At 33.3% G+C, this 26,430-nt stretch overlaps 1 protein-coding gene across 2 annotated transcripts; it reads right to left on the bottom strand.

Moving 5' to 3' along the window:
- Positions 1 to 744: 744 nt before the first annotated feature.
- On the bottom strand, positions 745 to 26,430 carry LOC123713128 (vacuolar protein sorting-associated protein 11 homolog). Of its 2 annotated transcripts, XM_045666644.1 has the most exons (26): positions 26,264 to 26,430; positions 24,912 to 25,114; positions 24,284 to 24,431; positions 23,577 to 23,671; positions 22,983 to 23,175; positions 22,695 to 22,799; positions 22,526 to 22,618; positions 22,338 to 22,443; positions 21,636 to 21,704; positions 21,099 to 21,272; positions 20,763 to 20,915; positions 20,254 to 20,381; positions 19,813 to 19,963; positions 18,635 to 19,063; positions 18,335 to 18,469; positions 13,910 to 14,050; positions 13,274 to 13,493; positions 11,869 to 12,091; positions 11,363 to 11,521; positions 10,644 to 10,801; positions 10,120 to 10,201; positions 8,785 to 8,890; positions 8,009 to 8,118; positions 6,518 to 6,643; positions 2,125 to 2,300; positions 745 to 1,619 (listed from the first exon to the last, which is right to left on the bottom strand). In XM_045666644.1, exons 1-26 carry the CDS (start codon positions 26,419 to 26,421, stop codon positions 1,315 to 1,317), a joined length of 4,146 nt encoding a protein of 1,381 aa, XP_045522600.1. In that variant the 5' UTR covers positions 26,422 to 26,430; the 3' UTR covers positions 745 to 1,314. The 2 variants fall into 2 exon arrangements, with proteins under 2 accessions (XP_045522600.1, XP_045522601.1); XM_045666645.1 differs by lacking the exons at positions 22,338 to 22,443; positions 22,526 to 22,618; positions 22,695 to 22,799; ... (3 more) ...; positions 24,912 to 25,114; positions 26,264 to 26,430 and adding an exon at positions 21,975 to 22,114.

Raw genomic sequence — 26,430 nt, 5'->3', positions numbered from 1 at the left:
TTGACTATTAGGTTAGACAAAGAGTACACTAACGACATCACTTATGACACGATAAACAATTGTTAAACTTGCAAGTTATAGAGAGATTCTATTGAAGAGAGTTCCTGTTGACTATTAGGTTAGACAAAGAGTACACTAACGACATCACTTATGACACGATAAACAATTGTTAAACTTGCAAGTTATAGAGAGATTCTATTGAAGAGAGTTCCTGTTGACTATTAGGTTAGACAAAGAGTACACTAACGACATCACTTATGACACGATAAACAATTGTTAAACTTGCAAGTTATAGAGAGATTCTATTGAAGAGAGTTCCTGTTGACTATTAGGTTAGACAAAGAGTACACTAACGACATCACTTATGACACGATAAACAATTGTTAAACTTGCAAGTTATAGAGAGATTCTATTGAAGAGAGTTCCTGTTGACTATTAGGTTAGACAAAGAGTACACTAACGACATCACTTATGACACGATAAAAATTGGAAACTTGCAAGATTATACAGACTTGACACATACATATAACTAGCTTTAATAGTTGCGTCCACTTTTACTGGTGAGTGATCGCGTATTGTATTCTTGTTGTCCTTCGATGGTTTGAACTCAAAGCGTATTTGATTTGCATTGCGATTGGGGGCTTAATCCGTTAGCACTCATTTGATTTACTAAAACTTCCCTATATAATAGTAATAAGAAACATGTTTTAAATCGTTAAATATCATTTATTACAGTATCACAAGAGTACCAATTACTTAAAACTAGTATAAAATAACTTACTGGAACAATAACTCAATACAGTTGAGATCTCACCGTAACAATAAATATGTCAGTTAGATTGATAACTTATATTTAAAATAATAATAAAAAATATAATTTTCTATACATTTTTGATCGTTGTAAACAAGTTATTCTCAGGCATGCGCCAAACAGTGAGAATACACTTATTATTGTACGGATATTATGAACGTAAAACAGCTGTAATAAAAATTTGAAATGTATTTGTAAAAGATGTTGACAAATTTTTTAAAGGTTAATAAACACTAATAACACTAATAACAGTTCTTAAGGCAGTTTATTAAACATAAATAAAATTGAATATTGTATGGTGATTAGCTAACCGTGGTCATGTGACCTTTGGTCAACGCCCGTCGTTGAGACGGACGCACGGACCGTATAAAAACAATCTCATTGCACTCTTTTAAAGTCTCTTTTTGTCAAATTGTGTCTTATGCTTATGAAAAGAGTTAGTGAACTTGCAATTGGACCGTGTTTTTATGTTCTGAAGCAGCTAATTTCTGGAAATTCCTTTTTCACGACGCAAAAGGGTTTAAATTTTTATCATAATCATCATTCTCAAATGGATTTGTTGGATCGCTTTCTTCTGAAAATGGATTTTTAGTTTCGTCATATTCCTCAAAAGGGTTGCCGTTGGAAATTGCGCTAGAGATTGGTGATTCTCTATCTTTCTGAACGTGTACCGGTTCCAAGCGGGTTAAATGTGCTTCGAGGCTCGAACTGTATTTCTGCTGTTCGAGGACGCGCATACGACCTTCCGGTACTGGAACGATTGATGAGCCTTTAGGGGGTATTTGCTTTGCCGTGTTGGAGACGAAAACTGTAATATTTATGTAATATGTAATCATCAATTCGAATATTAATATTTTGTGGACAGACATACCATTAATGTTTGAATTCAGTTATATAAAATTCTATTTATTTTAGAAATACCAAAATTTCAGTACTATTTTGCATGGAGGGATGTTTACTACGACATGACCCTCATAGACTCACCAGACAGCTCGCAAGTGCGTTGCCGGCCTTTAGAAATCAGTACGTTTTAGAAGGAATAAGTTTGATTAATTCGGAGTTTTTCCGAAATAATTGAAGGACTGGTTCCACCCTTTGGGTGATCGTTACTTTACAAAGATTATTCGTGGATTAAAAAATAAATTAATGTGTCAGCCATAGATAATTACTCGTCTATAAAAGTAACTTGCAAATTTTGACAATAACCGATAAATTGACACTACTAAATTACTTTTAATAGATTTCAACACTCTTCATACTCAATATTAAGGCTTCCTAAAGGTTACAACCGAACTTATGATTAAAACACTTACTTTGCTTGCTTTGCCCCTCCTGTAGTCTCAGTTTAGCCTCAGCACCTGGTCCATAGGAGAGTGTCGCAGCCTCAGAGACTGAACTGGACTGTGGCGGACTGGGCGTGGGTGCCTCAGTCACAACAGTCACCTTATTGAATAGACCTCTACCGAAGTATTCTGAGACCACTGCAAATCTAAAACCAGAAAAGCCCACTTCAGACTAAATAAATAACATATATATGTGTATTTTGGCCGCCCATGGACACTCAAATTGCCAGAAGGTTCGCAAGTGCGTTTCCGGCAGTTAACTTTTGTGAACGTAAACTAAATAAAGATTATTTAAAAGAAAATTTTCAGTTTCTCTGGGTACACTGAAAATTGACAACAGTAAACACGTCGCAAACATGCCGAACCCAACAGAATGTTATACGAAATATTTTAATAAAAAATAGATCTTTTATTTTAGGCTCACTTTGGGACCGTTAAAATAAATAAATAATGATGAATATCTCTAAAATCCGGCAGGCTCGTCTCTAAGGTTTATTTTTATCAATAAAACGTATTGAATAGGGGAGGCCTTTCTACTAATAATTTAATAAACAGCTAAAAGCTACAATACTTGTGTTACCTACATTATCATAACACAGGATACGGAAACTTGGAAAGATGGAAGAAATGGGATAGCAGGGCATAATTGGAAAAAATTGTGTGTAATTGAGTAAGTGGAAGGATTTGGGTTTCGCCTTCACTCCGTCGAAAGTCGAGTACTAGTGTAAAACATAATGCCTTGGACATATAGATTGCAATCAAGCAAAGTGGGATCCCGCGATCCAGCGGAATCCAGACTAAATTTTAGAAGTTTTATAAGAAGTAGGTTGGGAGATAAAACTATTGGTGCCATTTGTTTTTAAAATTATATTATAATTAGTGACCTATTATTTGACCTCATATTTCTAACGATACAATTAATTTATTTAGTAAGAAAACTTAATAAGACTGATTATAACTATTACCTCAGATAAAGATTATAATATTTTTAGTTAACTAGTATACTATTAATAACCTACAATCTAATAAATAAGTAGTAGTATTCATTAATAAATAAGTAGGCGAAAATGGCAAAAATATAAATTAGTCAATAATTAGTAAATAAGGCGTGTTATTCGCACTGAAATACCGATAGTTTCGGATAAAGCAGTCGCAACGCATTTCTTAATGGGGCCTGGTGCCACAGATTAGAGTTCTGGCCATGCTGTAAATCTTCGCTTTCGCCTCCAATTCGCTTGTATACGAACTGACTTCGAGTGGCTTAATTAAGGGAAATTGGGCTTTATTAGAGGAGGCCTACGCCTCGAAATAGGGTTAGTTACCCCATACATAACATACACACATACATAACTTACGAAAAGTTAACTATTAAGAGAAGAGGCTTATAAAAGGCTAACGATTGTTTAATATTATTTAAATTCATTATATAAACTTTAAAATAGACATTACGTACTGTAACTACATTTTATTTTACAAAGAAAAATACTGTTACAGATTTAAAAATTAAAAAAGAACTGGTTTACTCGTTAAAGTCTTTCGACACAAAACATTTTAATAACATCATGGACCAAACCAGTTCAATAATGTAACTAATTTGCTGGTTTTGTGTTTATAATGAGAATTGTCTATTAAGTGGTTAATAAATTATTTATTAGTATGTTTAGAGCTGATAAGATTTAGCTATAGTAAAAAGAGTATGAACATCATAATATTGAGCAATACTTTTGTCTAATATATTTGCTTAGAAACATAAATAGATAATATATAAAATTATCAAGTCTCTTACACAAATCCTTTAATATGAAATTTTAGTTTTTTTATGAATTATTTGCATATTTACATTTCAATAAACAACCGATTTGCCTGATTACTTCCGGGTTAAATCAAAACTTTAATAGTTGACGCATTACATAAATTAAACCTGATGATGAAAACCACAACAGTAAAATGGGGTAGACCGAAAAGGCCTACAGGACATGTAACAGAACACAGACAATGTCTGGAAGGTTCTGCGAGTAAATTATTAAATACGTAAAGGCGGGAAACAAGAAGATAGAACAGGTCTTGCGATCAATTGGGCTCGCCCATGAAAATTGTAAATTATATTACCGAAGTAGCCGGGACGTATCCCGCGAGATGCGTAACACAAGTGAGTTTATGATTTTATTGTATTGTATGGTAAATATGGAGATGGAAAAACGTCCCTAGAGAGTAAACAAAACAAGCAGTAAAACGGGGAATAGAAACCCATAATTTTCACAATTAAAAGTATGACACGCAAGCAATTACAATACACGTAACATTTTTTTAAAATATAAGTCCGAAGGTCACGACACAGAATTCCAAAACATATATTAAAACAATTTATATAATGTATACAACCTCACATACCCGTCCTCGGATGTATTTTTAAAACAGCAAGAGAACGGTGGCAACATGTCTCCTACAATGTGTTATCAATAATTGTAAATATTTTGATAACACTGCGTCCGCGCAAGTACAACTATGACATTGACGTACGACCGTGGCCACCTGTGCGTATAATTTCCTATCCGTTCTAATTAATTTCGTTAGGTAAATATTGATCGAGTTGCCATCATAATTAATGTATTCTATCATTGAGAATAATTTTAAGAAATGAGGGTTGCCATTTCAATTACGGCAAAAATTATTTTAATATTGTTTTTAATTGTCATTTAAAAATATAATTAAAATGTCAATGATAAGATATTAACCAAATTTAATCTATTAGTAATATACGATCATTGTTTTCATAATAAAGATAACACGAATGACGATAAGAAATAAAATTAACCTAAATTGTTTAGCAATAAAATCATAATTTGAGTTTTTGTTAAAAAAATTGTATATCTATCTGTCTCACAGTTTACAAGTATGATGCCATGGATATAGTTAATTTTACATTGAATTAATATGTACTTTATTTTTAATGTTCGATTGTTTTGCATTGTTATTATACAGCATATTATACAGCATTGTTATTGCTTTCGAAAATAATTGTTATTAAAAATGTGGTGACCACACAATTCTATGGTAGCAAGTTGTCTAGTGCAAAATATTTAGTCCTATTTAACCTACATATTATGTAAAATCGTTGTAATTTATAATACTTTTCGGAATAGTTATAAGAGCATTAATGGAGCTATATTTTTCCGAAAAAATTGTATTGTGTGTTCGCACAATCTGAGCTGTAAGTGCATGTCTAAAAAATATTCGTCTTAAATGAGGCAACGTCGCGAGATAAATTTTCAAAGATTGCTGAAAATACGATTTTGTTTAAAATCTTAGTCTCCTGTATGATCTATATATGTAAAGACGTAGAGATAAAGTAATATAATATATAATTACCGGATTCATGGCGAGATATTTTTTTTTAGAAATTTATTAAAGGAAGTTTTTCAATCTGGAACAACAGTGGTTCACACTGTGAACACATTATGGTAATAGTAATCGGTTTCATCAAGAATCTTTTGATTAATTCTAGGTTAAATATACGCCACCTAAGCATGTACCGCATAAATATTGTATTCCTAAAAAATCGAAGCACAGGAAAATAATAATCATATAAGCCAAATTGGCAGATAGAGACCTGGCCGCAGACGCAGGTCTTGGTTGAAAAATCTTAGACAATTGTTTGGCCAAAGCAACAAGTCATTGTTTAGAAGCGCGGCATTCAAAATTAGACTAGCCACGATCGCCAACTATAAGGGGAAGAAGAAAGTTCTTTAAGTTGTATTTATTGCGTTTTTCACCAGGCGCAATTTATTAATTATTTAATAGTGGTGGTAAATGAATAATAATAAAATATATAAAATTGATAATTTTTTTTATATAGCAGTACTGCTATATTTAAAAAATAGGCTTCTTAACTCCTTAGATCCCTAAACGAGAGACGAAACTAATTTATGCTCATTTATACACGTTTACATACGTCATTTTACGTACGTTTGACCAATCACAATCGAACGCAATTTGTCTTGCGTCTATGAATTCTCTATGTAACTCGGCATGTCTTAGACCTAAAACTTTACGGCGTGTATACGGAAGGCTACTAGTAGAAGGGTTAGTGCGACAGAAGATTCATTATGACTAAAATGTCTGCCCCATGGCCATGACGGGGACCAGACTTAAAGCAAGCCAATTGCTATAACTATATATAACCCAAGATTTTGCGAATATCAATAATGCGATGGCTACTAACATATATAGACTGATAATTTTAGCACGAAACAATGCATTTGTGTAAAAGCAAGTATTGACATTTTTAACTTTAATTTGCAACAATATTTTTCGTCAGAATTCGAATATTAAATAATCTATACACCATACAAATAATACATACGGATCGTGTTGCTGCTGCAATCTCGAATGTAGGGCTTCGGCCGCGTGGGGTAAAGCCTCCGGTCTTCGGGAAGGCGCCGCACAGGCAGGACACTCCCTTTCCGTTTCGCTATACGTTTGGAAGCAACTGCAAACAATTGTTAAATTGAAGGCCTTGTATAGTAGAACTTTCATAGTACAACCTTCGTTGGTGTCGTTCAAAAAATGATACAGTGCTAAAGCTACAAGGAAGAAGTTGCTGTTTGATACCTCAGTCGTTGCTTGTTCCTGTAGTTTGTCAGACGAAAGTTCTTAGTTTTAAAATTATACAATGCAACTTTTATAAGTGTTATAAATACACAGCAAGTGATATAAATCTAACAATTATTTGACGCTTAACATAACGTGGAGCCTCAGTTCAGAATAATATACTTAAATATAACATTATACAAAATAATTCTAAAGAGTTTCTATGACTTCTATTCTAGTTATGTTAGGCTAGTTAATAAGTGTAAACGTACACAAATTTGTTTGGTAGTTTTTGCCCTAGCGAGGCGTTCAAGTATTACGTCGTGCAATTTTTGGAGATTCTTGAGCCCCCCCAACCCTGAAACGCACCGTAACGTTTTCTTTATCCAATAGTAAAACGTTTCGTGACCACCCCCAGTGACTAAAACTTAAACCATTATGTGGTGTTAAGTACTGGAAAGTCGAAAATAATATTAACAAATGGCCTGTCGACAAAATTAATATATTAGGTCCTTACATATGAAATTGGCGTATTTCGTACTGGCCACTTTAAAAACGAACGGAACGGAAATTTCGACCTGCAGAACAAGCCCCGTGGACGGCCTGAGACCCAAGTTGATAATGAAGTATTGAAGGCTATTGTGGAAGCGGATCCATCGCAAACCACGTCCGAGTTAGCTGCAGGCTGCGGTGTTAGTGATAAAACTGTTTTAATTCACTTGAAGCAAATTGGGAAGATTAAAAAGCTTGAAAGGTGGGTACCTCACGAATTGACTGAAGCAAACTGGCAAACGCGCGTCGACTGCTGCGTTGCATTACTGAACCGGCACAATAATGAAGGTATTTTAAACCGAATCATTACCTGTGATGAAAAATGGATTCCCGTCCGCCTGGTTTTTTTAGTAAAGGGATCAATGAACTACCTATGAGATGGCAAAAGTGCATAGAAAACAATGTCTCTAAATATATTATATTTAAAAATATTCGACTTTTTGTTCCTCCCATACAAAACGCCAATTTCATATGTAAGGACCTAATATATATAGAAATATTGAGGCTTTGTTTCTAACACTTTAATTGGAATTAAATTTATGTATATTACAAGAATATTTTATCAATTGTCAGGTAATTAACTAAACTGCCTACTCATCTCTTTTCGCCACAGCGTATACGCAATTAAACAGAAAGAGACAAAAGAGAATTATAGTGAATTGAAATGATTGAATTTTAAAAATATATTTTTTCTAAATGAATCATAACTCACTCTTGGTGATAGGAATGTTGGCAGAGGAAATGTACAGTGGGCAGTTCTAGAGGTCGATTGCAGGCTGCACATCTGGAAGACTGGAATGTCACTGGTTCATGCTGGATCACCTGTAGATAACAACAGTGAATCGTAAAGTTACGTTTTATTCTAAAGAAGTGTGACGTGGAGTTTCTAGTCACTTCTAGTTTGACGTTTGATTTAAATGTTAATTTATTTACTTTTTTACTTAACAGATACCTATATATAAAGCTACCCCTCGCCTTGAATTTTGAATTTAAGATTTCTGCAACAATAATATTTTTGTGTAAACAAAATCCATTCGATATTTTAAGTTTGCATTCATAGGCTTGCATTTTCGCATGAGATCATAATTCATGATTCATACGAATCATGTACAGTTAACTATGCGTTTCTAGAAAAGGTGGTTTAAATTGTTCGACTGCACGAAGGAATTTAATATTTATTTATCCGTTTTATAAAAATAAAAGACTGTCGCGACATCCATTTGAGGTCTAGCTATGCCTCAGTGTTTTGTATTTGTGTATCTGTTTTGTGTTCATTTGTTTTTCTAGTTCTAAGTAGGTCTTCTCGTTTTCCTTCATCCTACGAGCGATTGTTAAGTACGCACATAGAAAGAAAACTTTATTGGTGCATTCTTATTTGTCAGGGTGCTGTACTCTGAGGACCATAGATAAACATAGCATTTTGTAGAACTACTTTTGTTCCATTGGATTATTAAAAACCTGTTTTAAAATAAGTCCCTTTCAACTCACCTGTATATGAGCTTTCATATTCTCAATCTCTTTCTTATATTTCGTGGCCAACTCTTGCTCGCGGGTTATAACTTCATCTTCCGATTTGAGAACGTCCATTAGGTATCTAAAAGAATTCGCTTCTGATAAGCTATGTATTTGATAAATTTTTAATCCATTATATAAAATAAACATATGTAATAATTATATTTAGGATTCTCGAGTCGATCATGAAATAAGCCAAAATGCCTGCATATGAGACACAACAGAAGTCCATTAAAATAGTGAAATGCTAGACGGTTGAGACTTTATTCGTACGCAACATTTAAAATTAATAACGTACAGTGAAAGTGAACTGTAAAAGTGAGAATTCTCTATCATTTAGAGTTGCAAGGACTTTTCCATTGCATTACTGGGACCTTTGATTTTTTTCATAGAACGTTCAGGAGGCTCATCTGATGTTAAGTGATACCGCCGTCCATGGAGACTAATGCCCGAGGGCTCACGAGAGCGTTGCCGGCCTTTTAAGAATTGGTACGCTCTTTTCTTGAAGAACCCTAAGTCGAATTGGTTCGAAAATACGGCAGCTGGTTCCACATAGCGGTGGTGCGCGGTAAAAATTGCCTTGAAAAACGCTCAATCGTGGAACGTCGGACGTCGAGATGATACGGGTGGAATTTCGTATTCTGCCTCGACGTCCGATGATGAAACTCAGCTGCTTTATAGGTATTGATCCAAAGAACTCGAACCTAGTTAATTGAGATTTGAATTCTAAGAGTTTTTCGATATTCACCTCTAGAATTCCGTCCGTAGCTCAATTCCGTCTGTAAGTGAGACAGATTTGGACAAGTTTTGACACGTTTCTTTACAAATATTTGTGTGTATTTCGCACTTTTTTGCCACTATCGCAAGTTTTGATTAAGGAAAAACAAGGGAATTCGTTTTAGTTTTTTTTTAATTGAATTCGTAACACCAAAAAAACTGGATAAATAATATAAATGGAATAACTTTACATTTCGACCCATGTAGGCCTCTGTAAATGCGACAACTATAATTTTAAACCTGCTTAATTGGAAAACTGGATTAATGGAAATCTTCAATAATTGTCACATCATTCTTAGTCCCTTGAGATCTCAATTAACCAGGGTTCACTGAATATTATAACCTTACTAATTGTTTATGATGGTTACGAGAGGAAAAATATCATAGGACTTTTTTTTCAAGAAAATCTCATTTGCGGCCCAAAGCAGTTAAAATCTAAAAACAATCTGGTAGTTGATTTAGTGATGAAATTGGAAATGGTTATATGTATGAGTTATTGTTTACAAAAACATTAGTATATAACAGTAAACGTACTTTCGAACGTCCCCGAGCGTGTACGTAGGCGTGCTCGCTAAGCAGTCTACCACTAGTATTGGTGACATCAGCTTTTCAGTCGCTGCAACGAAACATTGTATATTGCAAACAGACTATATTTAGTATTGTCTTTTGTTAATATAGCTTTTACACATTGAAAACACTTTTTTACCGGAATGAAAATATGTATTATAATTATTTTACATAATTTAATTTTTTTCCGACGTTTCGCGTGCTTTACAGCGTGCGTGGTCACGGTGACTGGAGTCGATATCAACTCCGGGGAAATAAATACACATAATACAACTTTCTCTACATCTCTGATACTTTTTAACATTCAACACCTTTTGTCTGCAGTCACCGTGACCACACACGCTGTAAAGCACGCGAAACGTCGGAAAAAAATTAAATTATGAAAAATAATTTTAAGTATACATACCTTCAATCCGGTAAAAAAGTGTTTTCTTTTATAATTTATTTTTTTAGTTGTTACTGTAAAGGAAATATGTAAGTAAATTCCTCACCAACAACATGCAATAAATCAGGCAAACATCGAGGCGGGGGCGGCGTCCATAGAACGTCCAACCACAGACGAGGACAAACCGCGCCACGTCTTCGACATACCGCCAGCGCGAAATCGGCTTCACCACTGCGCATGTGCAGGGACACTTGAGCACGCCATCTATTGGGGATTTGGGAAATTATTCCAAAAATATTTAAACGGTCAAGGCAAGGGGAAACCGTTATGTGCTAATACAATTACACAGTAGGCCGGAACACACTCATCTGGTGATAAGACGTAAAATAGATACTGTCAATGCCAGTGCTCGCGAGAGCGTTGCTGGCCTTTTTAAGAATTGATACGCTCTTTTCTTGCGTGTTGTTTTCTTAACGACTGCTGATAGAGCTTTAAAGTGTTTCTTTTTTTAATTTTTATTGTTATTGACGAATCTAATTAATAAACATAAATAATAAACATAATTATAAATGTTAAATTAAGTAATATTTTTATAAAATCAACGCTGTATGTTGCAAGATGAGTTTTTTGAATATAGAACAGGAGGCAAACGGGCAGAAGGCTCACCTGATGGTAAGTGATACAAGCCCATGGACACTCTCAATGCCAGAGGGTTCGCGAGTGCGTTGCCGGATTTTTTATGAAACTATCGGATTAAACTAAGTAACAATAGAATAATATAAGGTAAAATTAAACTAAACGTTTGGGAGATTAATTATAACTTACAATTTCTTCTCTTCATACAGATGCAATATGCCAGCTTTGAATCCCAACATTTGACAGATGATCAGGGTGTGGTCTTTATCATAGTTCGACTCTGGTTCCTTGAGCACACTCAGTATTTTCTGTTCATATAAAACTTTTTCACTGTTGGGTGATTTTGCCCTGCAATATGATTAGCTAGATCTTAGGATTTTCTTAAGAAAATTAGTTTTAGATGTTTTCTTTAAAAAGTTGGAAGCTATGTTGAGCTTATCTTGCGTTTAAGTTGTTGCCACATTAAAATCTAATACATATACATACGGACATATTTCTGCATCTTTTTACACGTTATTCAGACATCTTTGAACCAAACCCATCATAGCTTTGAGCTTTATTTTTGTTATGATGTCACTATTATTAATATTTTTATATTCTAAATCTAAACTAATAAATACATTAAGTCAAAGATAATACGGACTTATTATTACTATTATCTCTAAAATATTGGTCCTTCGATCCAGAATACTCACCATACATGAATATAATGTTCAATCAGGGCATCAAAAACAAGGGTAGAGCATTTGACATCTGTTGATATCATGTGTTCCAAGAAGATGATCAGTTTCTCTGAGTTACTAAGGAACATGTGAATAAAGTCGTCAGGTGTAGATCGATCGGGTTCCCTATATCTACCAACAAGCGACGATTCGTCAACTAATGGTTTACTACGTGGTTTGTAGTCTGTACACATTACTGGAAAAGATATGGAAATGTGTTAATAGTGCATTTCTAGATTATAAAACTTTTTTTTAAATAATAAAAATACGGTTGGACCTAGTTCTATTTAAGTTTAATTTTTTTTTGTTTAAATCAATAAAGCCGCAACAGGAGTTCTAGTCAGCGAATTTTACTTAATAGATATTAGAATACACAAGCGCACTCAATTACATAACTCTCGACGTATAGATATTTTACGAGATGTACAGAGGTGATCCACGAGGTGAATACAAACAAATCACAAGTCCGTTTTATACTTTTAGAACCTAGCTGGCATTTGAATCCGAACTCAAGTCGCATACTTCATTTTGTCTATAAATCACTTTAAATACATATTAATAAATTATGATTGTGAAAGCAATACATTTTTATTTACTCAGTTTTCCCTTTATTTTTACCTTTTAAGTACATTTAATCTTTGACCGACCGACTTTGATTAATTCTTACTGTGCAGTATACAATAAACTTCTCTTCAATACTCTAATTTAGTATATTGGAATACAATCGTTAATACGTAGCGTCTCTGTACACAAGCGAAGTGCCTGACCAATAACCAATAGCCATATATCATCAACCGTTTAGACTTCAAATTATGGTCAGTTTTAGAGGACATAGCCTGCTCTAAACGACACGACGACATTAGTCTCTTAAAAAATCTTTAGAGCAGTGGCGAAATTTCCCTTGGAAACAGTGCGTGAATCTATAAATTCGTCGCCAAAGGTGGCCATTGTTTGCTGAGACTTTATAAATATGTACATTTTAATAATAGTACATTAATCCATAAAAAATGCATTTTCATTTCTAACAGAACTTATGGCTGATACCTAGGTATGATAAATTATCTACAGTATAAATTACAATCTATCCATTCAAAATACATGACGGTGCACATAAATTTTACAGGTTCAACGCGATTAATTATTGCAAAATTGGTGGTCCGGCGCAGGCGCCGATCAGAGAGCTACTGCAGTCTGAACTCAACGATCGATTCTACGCACTACTGACAAATTGACAACTTACAACCTGTAAGATTGCGTGGTGTTACCATTCTAATAAAACGAATGGCATTGCGTGGTGTTGCCATTCTAATAAAACGACAATGCCATCGTGTTCGTTTATTACGTAATCTCTGGCATATATATATTATATAATACTTACGTTTTAACAACTCCGTACTCTCTTCCGGCTCATGTTGTATCAATTTATGGCCGTATTTCTTCATATAGCAGTCGGCATCGTCGAATTCTAACTCCGCTATATAGTCGAGTGCTTGTTTAAATTCTTTTTTGTCTTCAATCATCATTTTGAGATACCAATCGTGTCTGTTATGATTCGCTGCTAATGAGAGGGCATCGTCTATGCTTACTTGACGTACTACCTATAACGTTTGCATATTTTTTGAGTAGAAATTATCACACACACACAATGATTAGTATTTAATTTCTAGAATTGTTAAAGATATTAGTTAGATTTTTGTATATATCATCAATACTATCAGGTTATTACTTTATGACCTGTTCTTGAATACACAAAAAAATTGATAAAAAATCGTGTAATGACAAACACACACAGAAGATTATATAATAACTAAAAAAGCCGATTTATTTGATTTTTAATTGTTGTTAATTATTGCAGGATTAACTAGGAAATGTTCAAAGGGATTAAGAATAATTTTAGAATTTAACGACAAAGATTGCGATGCTTTTTATAAATTTCGTAAACAACAATTCTTTAAAAAAGCATTCTTAAACATTATATTGATATTATTTGTTTATTATTTAATACATAACATACCTTTATAGCTACATCCACGTCAAAGTCTATGGCCTTGTCCTTAGAGTTGATGAAGAGTTTTAACTTCCCTTGTTGGTCGTGTTGATCTATTTTGACGTAACATGTCAGTAACAGAGTAGTATGGTCTTCTGTGGCAAAACCCTAAAAGTGATTTGTACACTAATAACTAGGTATTGTTAATTATTTGTTAATATTAGGTCCTTACATATGAAATTGGCGTATTTCGTACTGGCTACTTTGACCTCAAATACCTCCTCTTTGGTTAGGAATTTCTAATTCAAAATTTTACAGCTATTTACTCATGTATTTGTGCTTCGATGATCGTAATTCATCTGTTTTTTTCCGTTTGCGTCTCTCATTTTACAAAATGGAAAACTTAAAGTATCGCATTATTTACGAGTACTAGTTCCGCCGTGCACTAGTGCTGCGGAAACAACTCGAAGCATGAATGATGTGTATGGCGGTCATGTTGCAAAAAAAACACAGTTCGTTTTTGGTTTCAACGTTTTCATTCTGAAAATTTCGACCTGCAGAACAAGCCCAGTGGACGGCCTGAGACCCAAGTTGATAATGAAGTGTTGAAGGCTATTGTGGAAGCGGATCCATCGCAAACCACGTCCGAGTTAGCTGCAGGCTGCGGTGTTAGTGATAAAACTGTTTTAATTCACTTGAAGCAAATTGGGAAGATTAAAAAGCTTGAAAGGTGGGTACCTCACGAATTGACTGAAGCAAACCGGCAAACGCGCGTCGACTGCTGCGTTACATTACTGAACCGCACAATAATAAAGTTATTTTAAACCGAATCATTACCTGTGATAAAAAAATGGATTCTTTACGATAATCGGAAGCGCTCAACGCAATGGTTGGATCCTGGCCAGCCAGCCAAATCCTGCCCCAAGCGAAAATTAACCCCAAAAAAGTTACTTGTGAGCGTTTGGTGGACTAGTGCCGGTATTGTTCATAGCAGTTTTCTCAAATCTGGCCAGACTATTACGGCTGATGTCTATTGTCAGCAATTGCAAACCATGATGGAAAAGCTAGCAGCTAAACAACCTAGGCTGGTCAATCGCTCCACGCCACTGCTACTTCACGACAACGCTAGACCACACACTGCACAACAGACGGCTACCAAATTAGAAGAGATTCAATTGGAATGTCTAAGACATCCTCCGTACTCCCCGGACCTTGCTCCAACAGATTACCATTTTTTTCGAAATTTGGACAACTTTTGGACTGGTTTTTTTAGTAAAGGGATCAATGAACTACCTATGAGATGGCAAAAGTGTATAGAAAACAATGGTTCATACTTTGATTAATTAAATATATTATATTTAAAAATATTCGACTTTTTGTTCCTCCCATACAAAACGCCAAATTCATATGTTTACATTACACATTATTGTTGACATTAAAATGTTCGTAATTTATGAATGTAATACAATGAATACAAAATAAATATTAAAAAATAAAATATGTTTATTATGGAACATAAGATACAAGTATCACTTATTCCCCGTCATTAAATTGAAATAAGGAGACATCCCTACTCATCGGCAAAGAAGACAGAGGATGTAGGCCGAGACAAAAAGCCGGAGTAAAAAACTCTCGGTACGGTCTCGGTCTTTTAAAATAGCAAATCACCAACACCAACTTATTTTTAAACAAATATCGCAAATTAATTAGAAGTAGCCTGTCTAGCACTAGTCCCAGGCCCTTTTATCAACTAGATAATCGTTAACTTTGTAGTAAGCCTTTTTACACAGCCTTTCTTTAATGCATTTCTTGAATTTATTAAAATACAGAGATAACAAAGCCTCTGGGATTTGGGATTACGATCACTGCTTCAGTAAGAAGTTAACACAAAACGTAATAGACGTACGCGTAAATATTTGTTAATATACAATCGGTATTAGGTTATTTCGTTTCCCTTATCAATTAGAAAGGTTCAATGACCTTAAACAATTTGCAAAACTTGATTTAAATTTGTAAAGCCGTTTTGTCTCATAAACAATATATTGTAAGTCCGCCGTTGCCTAGTAACTTATGTAACGATTTTTTTAGTTTTTTGAAGTGAAACTTCTTTATTAGCGTTGAAAAAAAAATTGCCGTCATGTTTTTTCCGTTACGTGCCATCTTTTGTCGTGTCCCTACCCCAGTTGATTCAAAGAGATTTGAAGCCATTAATAACAAATATATATAATAACGTTAACAATACTAGTAATAAATCTATTACTATTAATAAAATTCTGTAATAATCTTAGTAGTAATATGGTAAAATGAAATAGTTATATTATTCGTATTAATGTCTATGATAATAAAAGTCTTTTGTTAAACTTTATGTAATTTAATTTAACTAATTTCTGTAAAGTTGCATTTAGTAGATAATTTTTTGAAAAATAAGGTCATAAAGAAGTTTCACATCTTACGTGTGTACACTAGTACACGCACACATTTATATATATAATTTCGTATATTATGGTAACGAAGTGTAAATAAATGTTATGTGTTACTCTTTTGTTACGAACGAACCCTTCGTTATAGTAGGCAAAATACGCCGCGCGGGCCATAGTTGATAGGCTACACGATACACATTGGTAGTATATAGTATATATACAGTATATGTACATATATAGTTGAGATTTATTTAAATATTCATACGATACTTATGAAAATCTATAAAATAAACAATCGTATCCTATTAATGTTAATTTATTATCATTTCGATACAAGGGAACTTAGCGATAATATTTACGTCCCAGTCGTAGGTATACATATAAAACGGACGTGTTGACAATTGACAATGCGCGGCGTTGTCGTTTTTGACTGTCGTCTGTTATGAATGAATATGGCATGGCGTTAAATTATATAAATATAAATGACTTTTTTTACGAATAATTTCTTTGAAAGAGACATAGAATTGAATTTTGTAATTTGTCTTTAATTCATTAACTTTTCGTGTTATTTTCCAACTCTAGTCAAACGCAAGATGTGTGTAAATTACGTGTACCTACTGGAAGAAAGATGTCTACCAATTAAAATGTAATAAATTAAATAATTTTGACATATTTTCTAACGGGAGAAAATTCACTCCATTTAGTATCAGAGGACCTGAAACATCTGCGCATCTAACTTAGAAACCGTGTACAAGATATTAACCCATATTTCACACACTCATTTAAAGTAATATTTCGTCTCATTCTCTCAAATTTCATTTATGTTGCTGCTAACTAGCTAAATTAGCCGTTTAAGCAACGGCTTGTAAGATGTTCAGCCAGTTGATTAAACAGCTAGGCATGACTTGAATCGATGACGTTTTATTACTTGCCTAGCCTGTTGACCGTTAATTGAAAGAAAACAACTTTTTAACCTGATTAAAGCTATTTGTATTATTATAAACTTATAATTATGTACGTAATTTTAAATAAAAAAAAATTTAGACGTTTCGCGTGCTTTACAGCATGCAATAATACAAATAGCTTTAATCCGGTTAAAAATTGTTTTCTTTCAATGTGTAAAAGCAACGTTAATTTATGTTTAATTCTACTTTCTGCCTCTCTCAAACTCGAATCGAAACTTCTAACTGTCAATATGGCGACGGCAAACCACAACTTTTGATGGTGTTTTTAAAAGTTTCATGAAAAACAACAAGTACAATGAAAGAGACAATAATAATGTGAATTTAGGTGTGACTGACTCAAGCAATTTAATTTTTAAAGAAATATTTCAATATACAACAATATACTTTTTTATTTATGCCAAATAATGAGTCTATCGTACGAATGACCTAAGCATTAGCCAGCCAGTTTATTAAATGTTGTAACAAACTCTACGGCTAAATATCTTTCAGGCCTTTAGTTAAACGCGCCGCTTAGTTAAAAAGCTAGGTTGTTAAGGCTGTATCGCATTGCTGTGTCAGTGTCTCGGGGTGGACTGCGGTACGCAATGGAGAGCTGGAGCGCTGAGGCGCGCCGGCCCGTAATAACAATTAGTTATGTAAAACTTTAAATAGATGTAATTTTATCAAATTTTTTTTCTAAAATGGATTAGACTTTCTTGGCTTGTGATAAACTATATCGTGTAAATTTTAAAATCATGCTCTATATACATTTTCGTCATAGAATGAATTCAAAGTGTCAACAATTGGATTTTTTTCTATCGAGCGAAGTTATTAAAATCGTGTATCGATCTTTCAAAATGGATACATAAACTCAACTCCACCATATATTTTTTCCATTTGCTATACTTCAAGAAACGATGACAAAAAATGGAAAGAAACAATGTACTTTTTTGGAGTTGTGCGACCATATAGGCCCTTAATTAAATAACTAATTAAGCTAGTTGGCTGCGACATTTACACTATGACGAATAGGGAACTAAACCTATTAACCAATGACAATCAAGCGAATTCTTTCAAAGAATGTTTACCTTTTTATGTAATTCTTCTAAATATTGTATGAGCGGCTCCAAGTGTCTCGGCTCCAAATATTTCCGTATAACATAAGACGTCTCGAGCCAACCAATCGTTTTTACGTACTGATATATTGCGCCTTTAAGGTCTCCCTGAAATTTTGTTCAAAATATATATGAAAAATATTGCATTAAAAATACACTTTTGGTGCATCTAGGTCATTAATTCTCAAAATTGTTTTCAACCGTTATTAAGGCTTTATTAGGTTAGGGCATGCCCTTAAAAACTTAATAAAATTGAAGCCCAACTCTAAATACCTTGCTATACAAATGATCCCCATATTGCTTATATATCTCCGTCAGGCCCTCCGCATCATAATGCTGGCTACTAGCGATCCTTATCGCAACATCATATAGATTCTTTTTGAATAGCAAAGACAACTTCGACTGTAGATCCTTCTCATCCAAATATATCATTTCCTTTTTCTTCGTTAGAATGTAGAATGATCCCCATTCTGTCAAAACTGCATCGATTTCCTCGAATGTCTTCGAGAAGACGATGAATTTGTTTTGTATGTCTAGAATTGTGACGTGATGGGACTTGGGCGTGGTGGACGAGCCGGACGGCTTCGTGGAGGTTTCGCTTGTGGTGATCACGAGGTAACTACGGAACCAGTTAAGGCGGAGCTTTTCGCCTTCTAAAGCGTAGCAGGGACCACGACCTTCGGTAGTATAGCAGTATATTGCCTACAAGTTATTAATTCAAAATTAGTACGATATATATATATATAGTCTTATAAAATAATCTTTATAGTCTAGCTACGTGGTTTGATTCTGTCATATAAATGTATTTCAAACATAATACAAATATTATCTGTTAAAAATTCTTAATCTCTCTCTTCGAGTAGTCAGTAAAGAAAGGTCTGGAGCAGACTAGCTTTTTTATTCTGACCATTGAAACTCATAATAACTTTATTAATATACGTAATCAAATATACCTATGAAAATTGATTCTAAATTTACATTTACTAGATCACAAGTCAAGGGCATAGAGCGGGCAACAAGAACTGGAAACTTTCTTTTTAATTGCTAAGTTTTGAGTCATACAAATTGTTTGAACTGGAGCAAATCAATCCCAAGGATTAGGATCATTTAAATAATTATCAAATTTTTAAAGTAGTATGGTCAGAAAATCCCTAATAATATTTGTAATAAAAAAAACTTAAAAACGACTGGACCACTGGATTAATTCATCAATATCCCACACAATTCCTTAAGGCCATAAAAGGATAGTTCTAGTGATTATCACATTCAAACAGACTGGTTATTGGTTTGTGGACTCAGATTCCGCACTTAGACTCACTAAGTCTGTTGTTGTGTGTTAAGTCCAGTCTAACTAAGCCAGCCTAACTTATTTCCAACGCACAGAAGACTCCTGGGCACTTAGCAGGCTCCACGGAGCGAACTCACTATTCAGCTCTATATAAATTACTGACCTCACTTGTAGCAACAGTGAGTCTATGCCTATCAGCCAATACACTGCAGCCAGCCACTGCTCCCATAGAGTCAAGGACCACACATTTTTCACTATTCACATAGGACACCATAATGCAATTGCGGGATACTATGAACAATTTATCAGTGTCCCTGTAAGAGAAAATTAATGATTTTAATAAGAGAAATAAATGTGTTTAGGTTAAAATTTCTGTCACTGTATGTTTAAAGTATAAAGGCCGGCAACGCACTGGCGAGCTTTCTCCATTGAGTGTCCATGGGTGGCGGTATGACTTAACATCAGGAGAGCCCAGCGATCGCCCCCTTTTCTATAAAAACAAACCATTTTCTGCTTACATACTATAATCTTGCTATTAAAATTCTAAAGGAAACCTTCGTAACAATAACATTTGTTATTTGAGAATAGAAGAAGGTATATTTACTTGAAAGCAAGTCCTGTGATGGGGCTTGTACCGGTGTCTGACAATGTTTTCATTTTACCACGTTGTCTTGCTATATCTCCACGAAACAGTGATACAGAGCCATCTTGAAATCCTACAGCTAGAAGATTCTGGAAAACACATGTTTTTGGTAATTTGGTGTTTTATCAAAAACATGAAAACGAAGCTATAGGTGTCAATTCATTTCTTAAATGCGTTTAGTTTAAAGAAAACACTTGTTTACCGGATTGAAGCTATGTATTATTATAAAAAAATAAAATTATGTAAAGAAATTATAAGTATATAATTATACATAGCTTCTATCCGGTAAACAAGTGTTTTCTTTAAATGTGTAAAAGCTATGTTAACAAAAGACACTACTATGCATTTAGTTTTTTGGAAATCTTGCCGCTGCTTTTAAAAGGGAAATTTTGTTTTTTGATGTTTGGATTTGAGTCATTTAAAGTAATACCTATTAAGTAAGATAATTTAAGAATTATCAGCTATAATACCTTATTATCATGTACGGCTAATGCTGTGGCTGGAGTGGGAAACATATGTGAGGGCACAGCCCTTGATGTCCTCACACATTTGGGGTTCCCATGCCGGTCAACCCTTGACCAATCCCAGACTTTAATTAATGGAGTTACACCGGTTTCATCCTCCTGCATAAATTTTAATTACAAAGCAATATCAGCAAAAATAAATAATGAAATGTCATCTTATGGAACAATAGATATGCCAATAGACATATTGGCAGTTTTAATAAAGTTTTTGTAGAATTTTAATATATAGATTTCCTTAAATATTTTGGACATAGTTATTTATTATAATAATAAAATATTTACCCCTATTGTTACCAACAGAGTAGCATGTGGCAATTGATGCGCATGTGTTATTATGAGTTCATATGCTTTGAATGATGTGATCTCCCATGAACGGGAGATTAGGTGGGCCCAGCCTGTCAAGTCACAGAGTATGACATGATTATTTCCACTAGTAGCTACTGTAACATGAGTGTCCTGAAAATATAATATAAAATTATATGATTTAAGCTTACCAAGAACATTTATGGTTTGCTTGAGAAATAATTAGTTTTAATTCTGCTATGAAAGCCAACCCTTTAGTGCTGAGTATTCAAAAAGGCAGTAATGGCTTTGATTGCTACGCAACATACATACAAGTCTTGCTTAGGCAGCTTCTATGGTATCTGCTGCACTATTAATAGAGTTGAAGTTGCATTTACGTGATTACATACCACATAGATAACTGTATTTTTTAAGTGTGTCTAATACAATAAATTATTAATGTGCGCAAAGTAGTATGGCTTCATGTAACTACATTAAACTGTAATTCTCTTAAAAATAAAACTGTTATTTACATACCTGTAGGCACTCAGCAATTTTTCCATTATCTATATTATTATGGACATCAAAAAAGGTAAATCGGCGCCACTGTAATTAATTTAAAATCATATAATTAATATTCTTAATAAAGTAGCATATTATGTGTAGGAGCAGTATATTATGGGAGTAACAAAACAAAACATTGTACTTGCAAAAATTGCAAAATCATTTATATAATTAAGTGAGTCTTAAGGCAAATAATGCCGAATATTAATCTTATTATTATTTTTACAATGAAAATAGTACCAAGAAGGAACAGCTAATTATATTTCATAGAAACAAACTGGTTGCTATTTAATATAAAAATAATAAATGTACCTCTAAAAATGCCATTTTACAAGTATTATATGGCGCAGCATGGAGAGAGAATAACCAATTATTTGTTCAGAAGTAATTCCAAATTTTCTAAATAAAGATTGAAAATTTATTTATTCAACAATTCACCCACAAAAATAATTTAACCATGACAAATTGTCAATCTCAATTCTATGACATTTGTTATTCGACAGTAGAGTTTAGTGACTAGTGATAGTCAAAGTCAGTACAATAATGAAAAAGTTACGTTCTGAAATTTAGTCACTCAAGTAATTTAATTCCTTTTTATGTGTTCTTTTATGTGCTTTAATAATATTTCTAAGTAAAACAATTATTTTCACATATTGTTTATTCAACAATTGTTACCAATGTATAAAGTTGGTGATACTCTATGGACATTATCGTTAATTTAATGTTGTTTAGTCCTTCGTTTATTTTTTTAAGACTTGGTGTTGTTTGCTTTCTTCTTACACTGAAAATAAGAAAAAGGCGAACCTAAGGAAGCTGCTAATCTGAGTATTGGTGTTGTAAATTTAAACAAAAACGATACTCACGTCATGTTATTTGTTTGCTTTAGATACGGTAAGGAAGAATATTTTCCTATTGGCGCCTTATTCGATTCTAATGATATGTTGGCTACGATCAATCTGAAATGTGATCGATTTCTAGTCACAAATTAGCCTTCTTTCCCAAAGGAATGACATTATTAATAAATCAATTTACCTTCGATACATATCTTTGTAATCATCATCATCATTCCAAGCAAGATTTGAAAATCCGTTAGCTTTGGTAAATTTTTCCGGCTGAATAGAAATGGCACCACCAAATCTAATGAAAATAATAATCCTAGTAAAGGTTTCCTTCCCAAAAATTGATTCTTATTAATTATAATTATTTAATCTAAAACCTACTTAAATCTCAAACTATTTTTATTCCAACAGATGACAACTAAACCTGCGGATTTTATAAACATTATAGTAACCGCTAGTTGAGTTTATTATTTTATCCGACCTTGGAGGCATACGTGTATCTGCCACGAGTCTCTTAGGACGGCTTCCACAACGGTACAGGTTCCTCGTATCTTCAGGAACCAAGTGAGGGTCATGGAATATGAAGCACATCCAACCCTCTGCTCGCTTCGTTTGAGCCACTTCAAAACCAATGTTGTACAGTTGACCACGCTTGTATGGAGTCGTTGAATTTACTAGAAAAATGAAAATATTTAGCCAAAATAGTCACGTATCATAATATTGTGTCTCGTTTTATTATTTTCAAAGGGACTCGAAGTGCGGAGTGAGAGGGAGCAACAAGTATTACGTATTGTTGAAGATTCTTGAATCATGGGGGGGGGGGCATGAAACGCGCCGTAACATTTTCTGTACCCTATAGTAAAACGTTTCGTGAACACCCAGTGACTCTTTATACCTTAAACTTACCATTATGTGATGTAAAGTACTGGAAAGTCAAAAATAATATTAACAATAACGTTTTACAAGAAGACCCCCCCTCCCCAAAATTCGTTATACACAGAGTCTAGAATTGGAAATCGTTTTTAAAATTTACAGTGCAGGATGTTGTAATATTTAAATATATGATTTGACTAACATTTGCTGATAACAAATATCTGGTAGGCAAGTTGTTGTTTCATCAAAAATGGATGCATGTAATATAGAAAACTTATCAAATATTTTCGCATATGCCTGTGAAAGATAATTGTAAATAAAGGTCTTGATACTTAATTAGATTCTACTACATCGGATATAAGTGTTTTAGTTCCAAAACTTATAATTTTTTCGAATTAGATAGGTATTTTATAAGTGTCATCATATTTTTCTAGCTAGAAGTTAGTTTTAACAGCGAGCCATAAAAACTTATTTTCTCGAATTGAAATTAAGAAAGCTTGCCAGCGGTTAAACTTCACTCAATTAAACTAATAACGATTTAGGCCAATAGTATGTATTTTAACTTTCAAAAAGGCAAATGTATAGAACGAAAGTAAAACTATATAAATATGTTTTTGTCAAAGGTTGTAATATGTTATAATTTTAAATCGGTATCAATTTTATGTTTCAATAATTAGACAGGCGGTTCATACATTCAGATACATTTTAAATGGTGAACTATTTATGCCATGTGTCAAAATAATCTTATGGGTGATCTTTTGACAGATAGGAGACTTCGCAAATAGATTCGCCCCTATTGTCCTTAGCCAATTGGCAAGCAAGTTGTAGCAATAGATATATGTACTAAGAAAATATCTATAAAAGAGACAGTGAAATTCCACAGAGTGTTAATTAATTCTATAACAATACTTATTAGTCTCATGCAGTGGTACAATTATCGCGGCGTTTTGTCTCGCAATGCACGCAGAGGGTGAGTGTATACCGCCCACTACAATATCAATATGCATATTTTCAATACCATACAATCCAATAATTGATTTATCACCCGGCACAGGTCCTGAAAATGGATTTTATTAAAAAGAGCCAGCGTATAGATTAAGTTAAAATGAAAAACATTTTGGGACCGTAACGGCTTTGTCTATTACGTTTAAAAAAGTCTAGGCGATTATTTATAATAACATGATTTTGACGATATAAAACTATATTAATATTAGTTTTGTCTGAAATCGAACACAAATAAAGATTAGAAAGAAAGAGATTGAAAATATATTTTAAAATACTCAACACTAGGCGTGGGAGCTTTTAAAATATAATATCCATTTAAGGATAAATAGACGTCTTTCAACAAATTCATTATTTCTCAGACGATTAAGCAAAATAAAAATACTTTTAAAATATTTTATAACAAATCCGGAGTAACTTTTTAATACCTAAACAGAATTAAAACTTTACGCCGGATTAATTTACCTTTTCCTGTTATTAGAAAGCGTACCTACTGGCTTCTGGTGTATTAATTACAAAAAAATTAAATTATTACCAAGATGAGGCGGAATCCTTGGACACAATTCATTCTTTTCGTTTTCATAATTTTGAAAATAATCTAAAAGCCCGTCTTTAATTTCTCTATTAGTTACGTTTTTGGAATTTCCACTGGTAATATTTTTACCACAGATAACAGTATTTTGTAAAACTTGAGTATTCCAGTCTATATTTATTGGTACCAGCTGAGAGTCTTCTGTCCTGAAATATTTTAAATCAGGGTTTCGTGGATCTCGTGCAGACATAAAACTTGACATATGTACTTATGTTTGAACCCCAAGCCTAACAATATCTTTTTCTATGTATCTTCTATGTTAGAATTTTCTCTCTCTCTCTCTTTCTGAAGGAAAATTGTACGTGAATTGACGACGAATGCCTTTTCTGAAATCGACTTTTTGCAAATATAAAATTACTTTTCGACTTTCTACAGTATGTAGAAAGTCGAAAGCCTTAAGTGTATACTTAAGGCATCTTGACTAAGCCCCTGCTTTTAATATACTTTCGTAGTGCCCACAATTCTAAATTTGTTGTGTGTGAACAACATATTGGTTATTAAGTTGACGTCCTCGCGGATATATTAACTATGTATAGTCAGTGTCATATTACTATAAAATATAAATATATAATAATAATTATCTAAAGTCAAGACCTAAGGGCTGTAGTTCTAAACCTACGTAATTTACGTACGGTGTAATTTACGTTTCCAATTGGTATAATACCTATTTTTATTTTATTTATTAATGATAAATTGTTTATTTGCAAAGAAAGTGGTACATTCAGGTTGATAAATTATTAAAAAGCAGCACAAGCAGCTATATAAAAATAGGCACGCATTACTAACGTAAAAATATTATCCTTATATAAATTCATTAATTCAGTTAGGCTATCATAAAAACCGTTTTCTTTCCAAGTTGACGAACAGCGTTGATTTGTTCATTACGCATTAATTAACTACATACAATCATCCACACGCTTTTTCATAAACGTAAATTAGGATAAAATGTTTTGTCATGTCTATTTATTACCAAGAAACACGAAACTGAAACATTGAATAGCTTATAGTATGTGTTTATAGGTAGGAACATTTTTAACATACCTAAGAAACAATCAAAGCCCGATTTAAGGTCTGTAGACCTTCGGGCAACAAAAGAGTGGAGGCCCTCAGGCTTTGTTCGTAATTTTTTTGGTCGATTTTTACAATAAATAATTTATTGTGAAACCAAGTATATATTATTTTATTTTAAAGTATGGAAACCTTTAGTGTTAATTTTGACCTGATTTAAAATAGTAGGACATTCTTCATACATTCTTCTTCAAGTAAAGGACCTCAGAATTAAGTTAAAGACTTACTCATTTATATGTGAATCATTTTTAATTTTGAAATTTCCGCCATTTTCGTTCGTGATGATGTAGTTAATTGTATATGAAGTGTGGTACATAAAACTTAATATTGCAGCAATTACAAATAAAAATAAGATTCGACGAGATTTATATTGTGTTTGAGACATTTTTCTTCA

This window comes from Pieris brassicae, chromosome 8 (assembly GCF_905147105.1).
Source record: "Pieris brassicae chromosome 8, ilPieBrab1.1, whole genome shotgun sequence".
NCBI lineage: Eukaryota > Metazoa > Arthropoda > Insecta > Lepidoptera > Pieridae > Pieris > Pieris brassicae.
The sequence above is the reverse complement of the archived record's forward strand: the minus strand, read 5'-3'. Positions and strand labels throughout refer to the sequence as shown.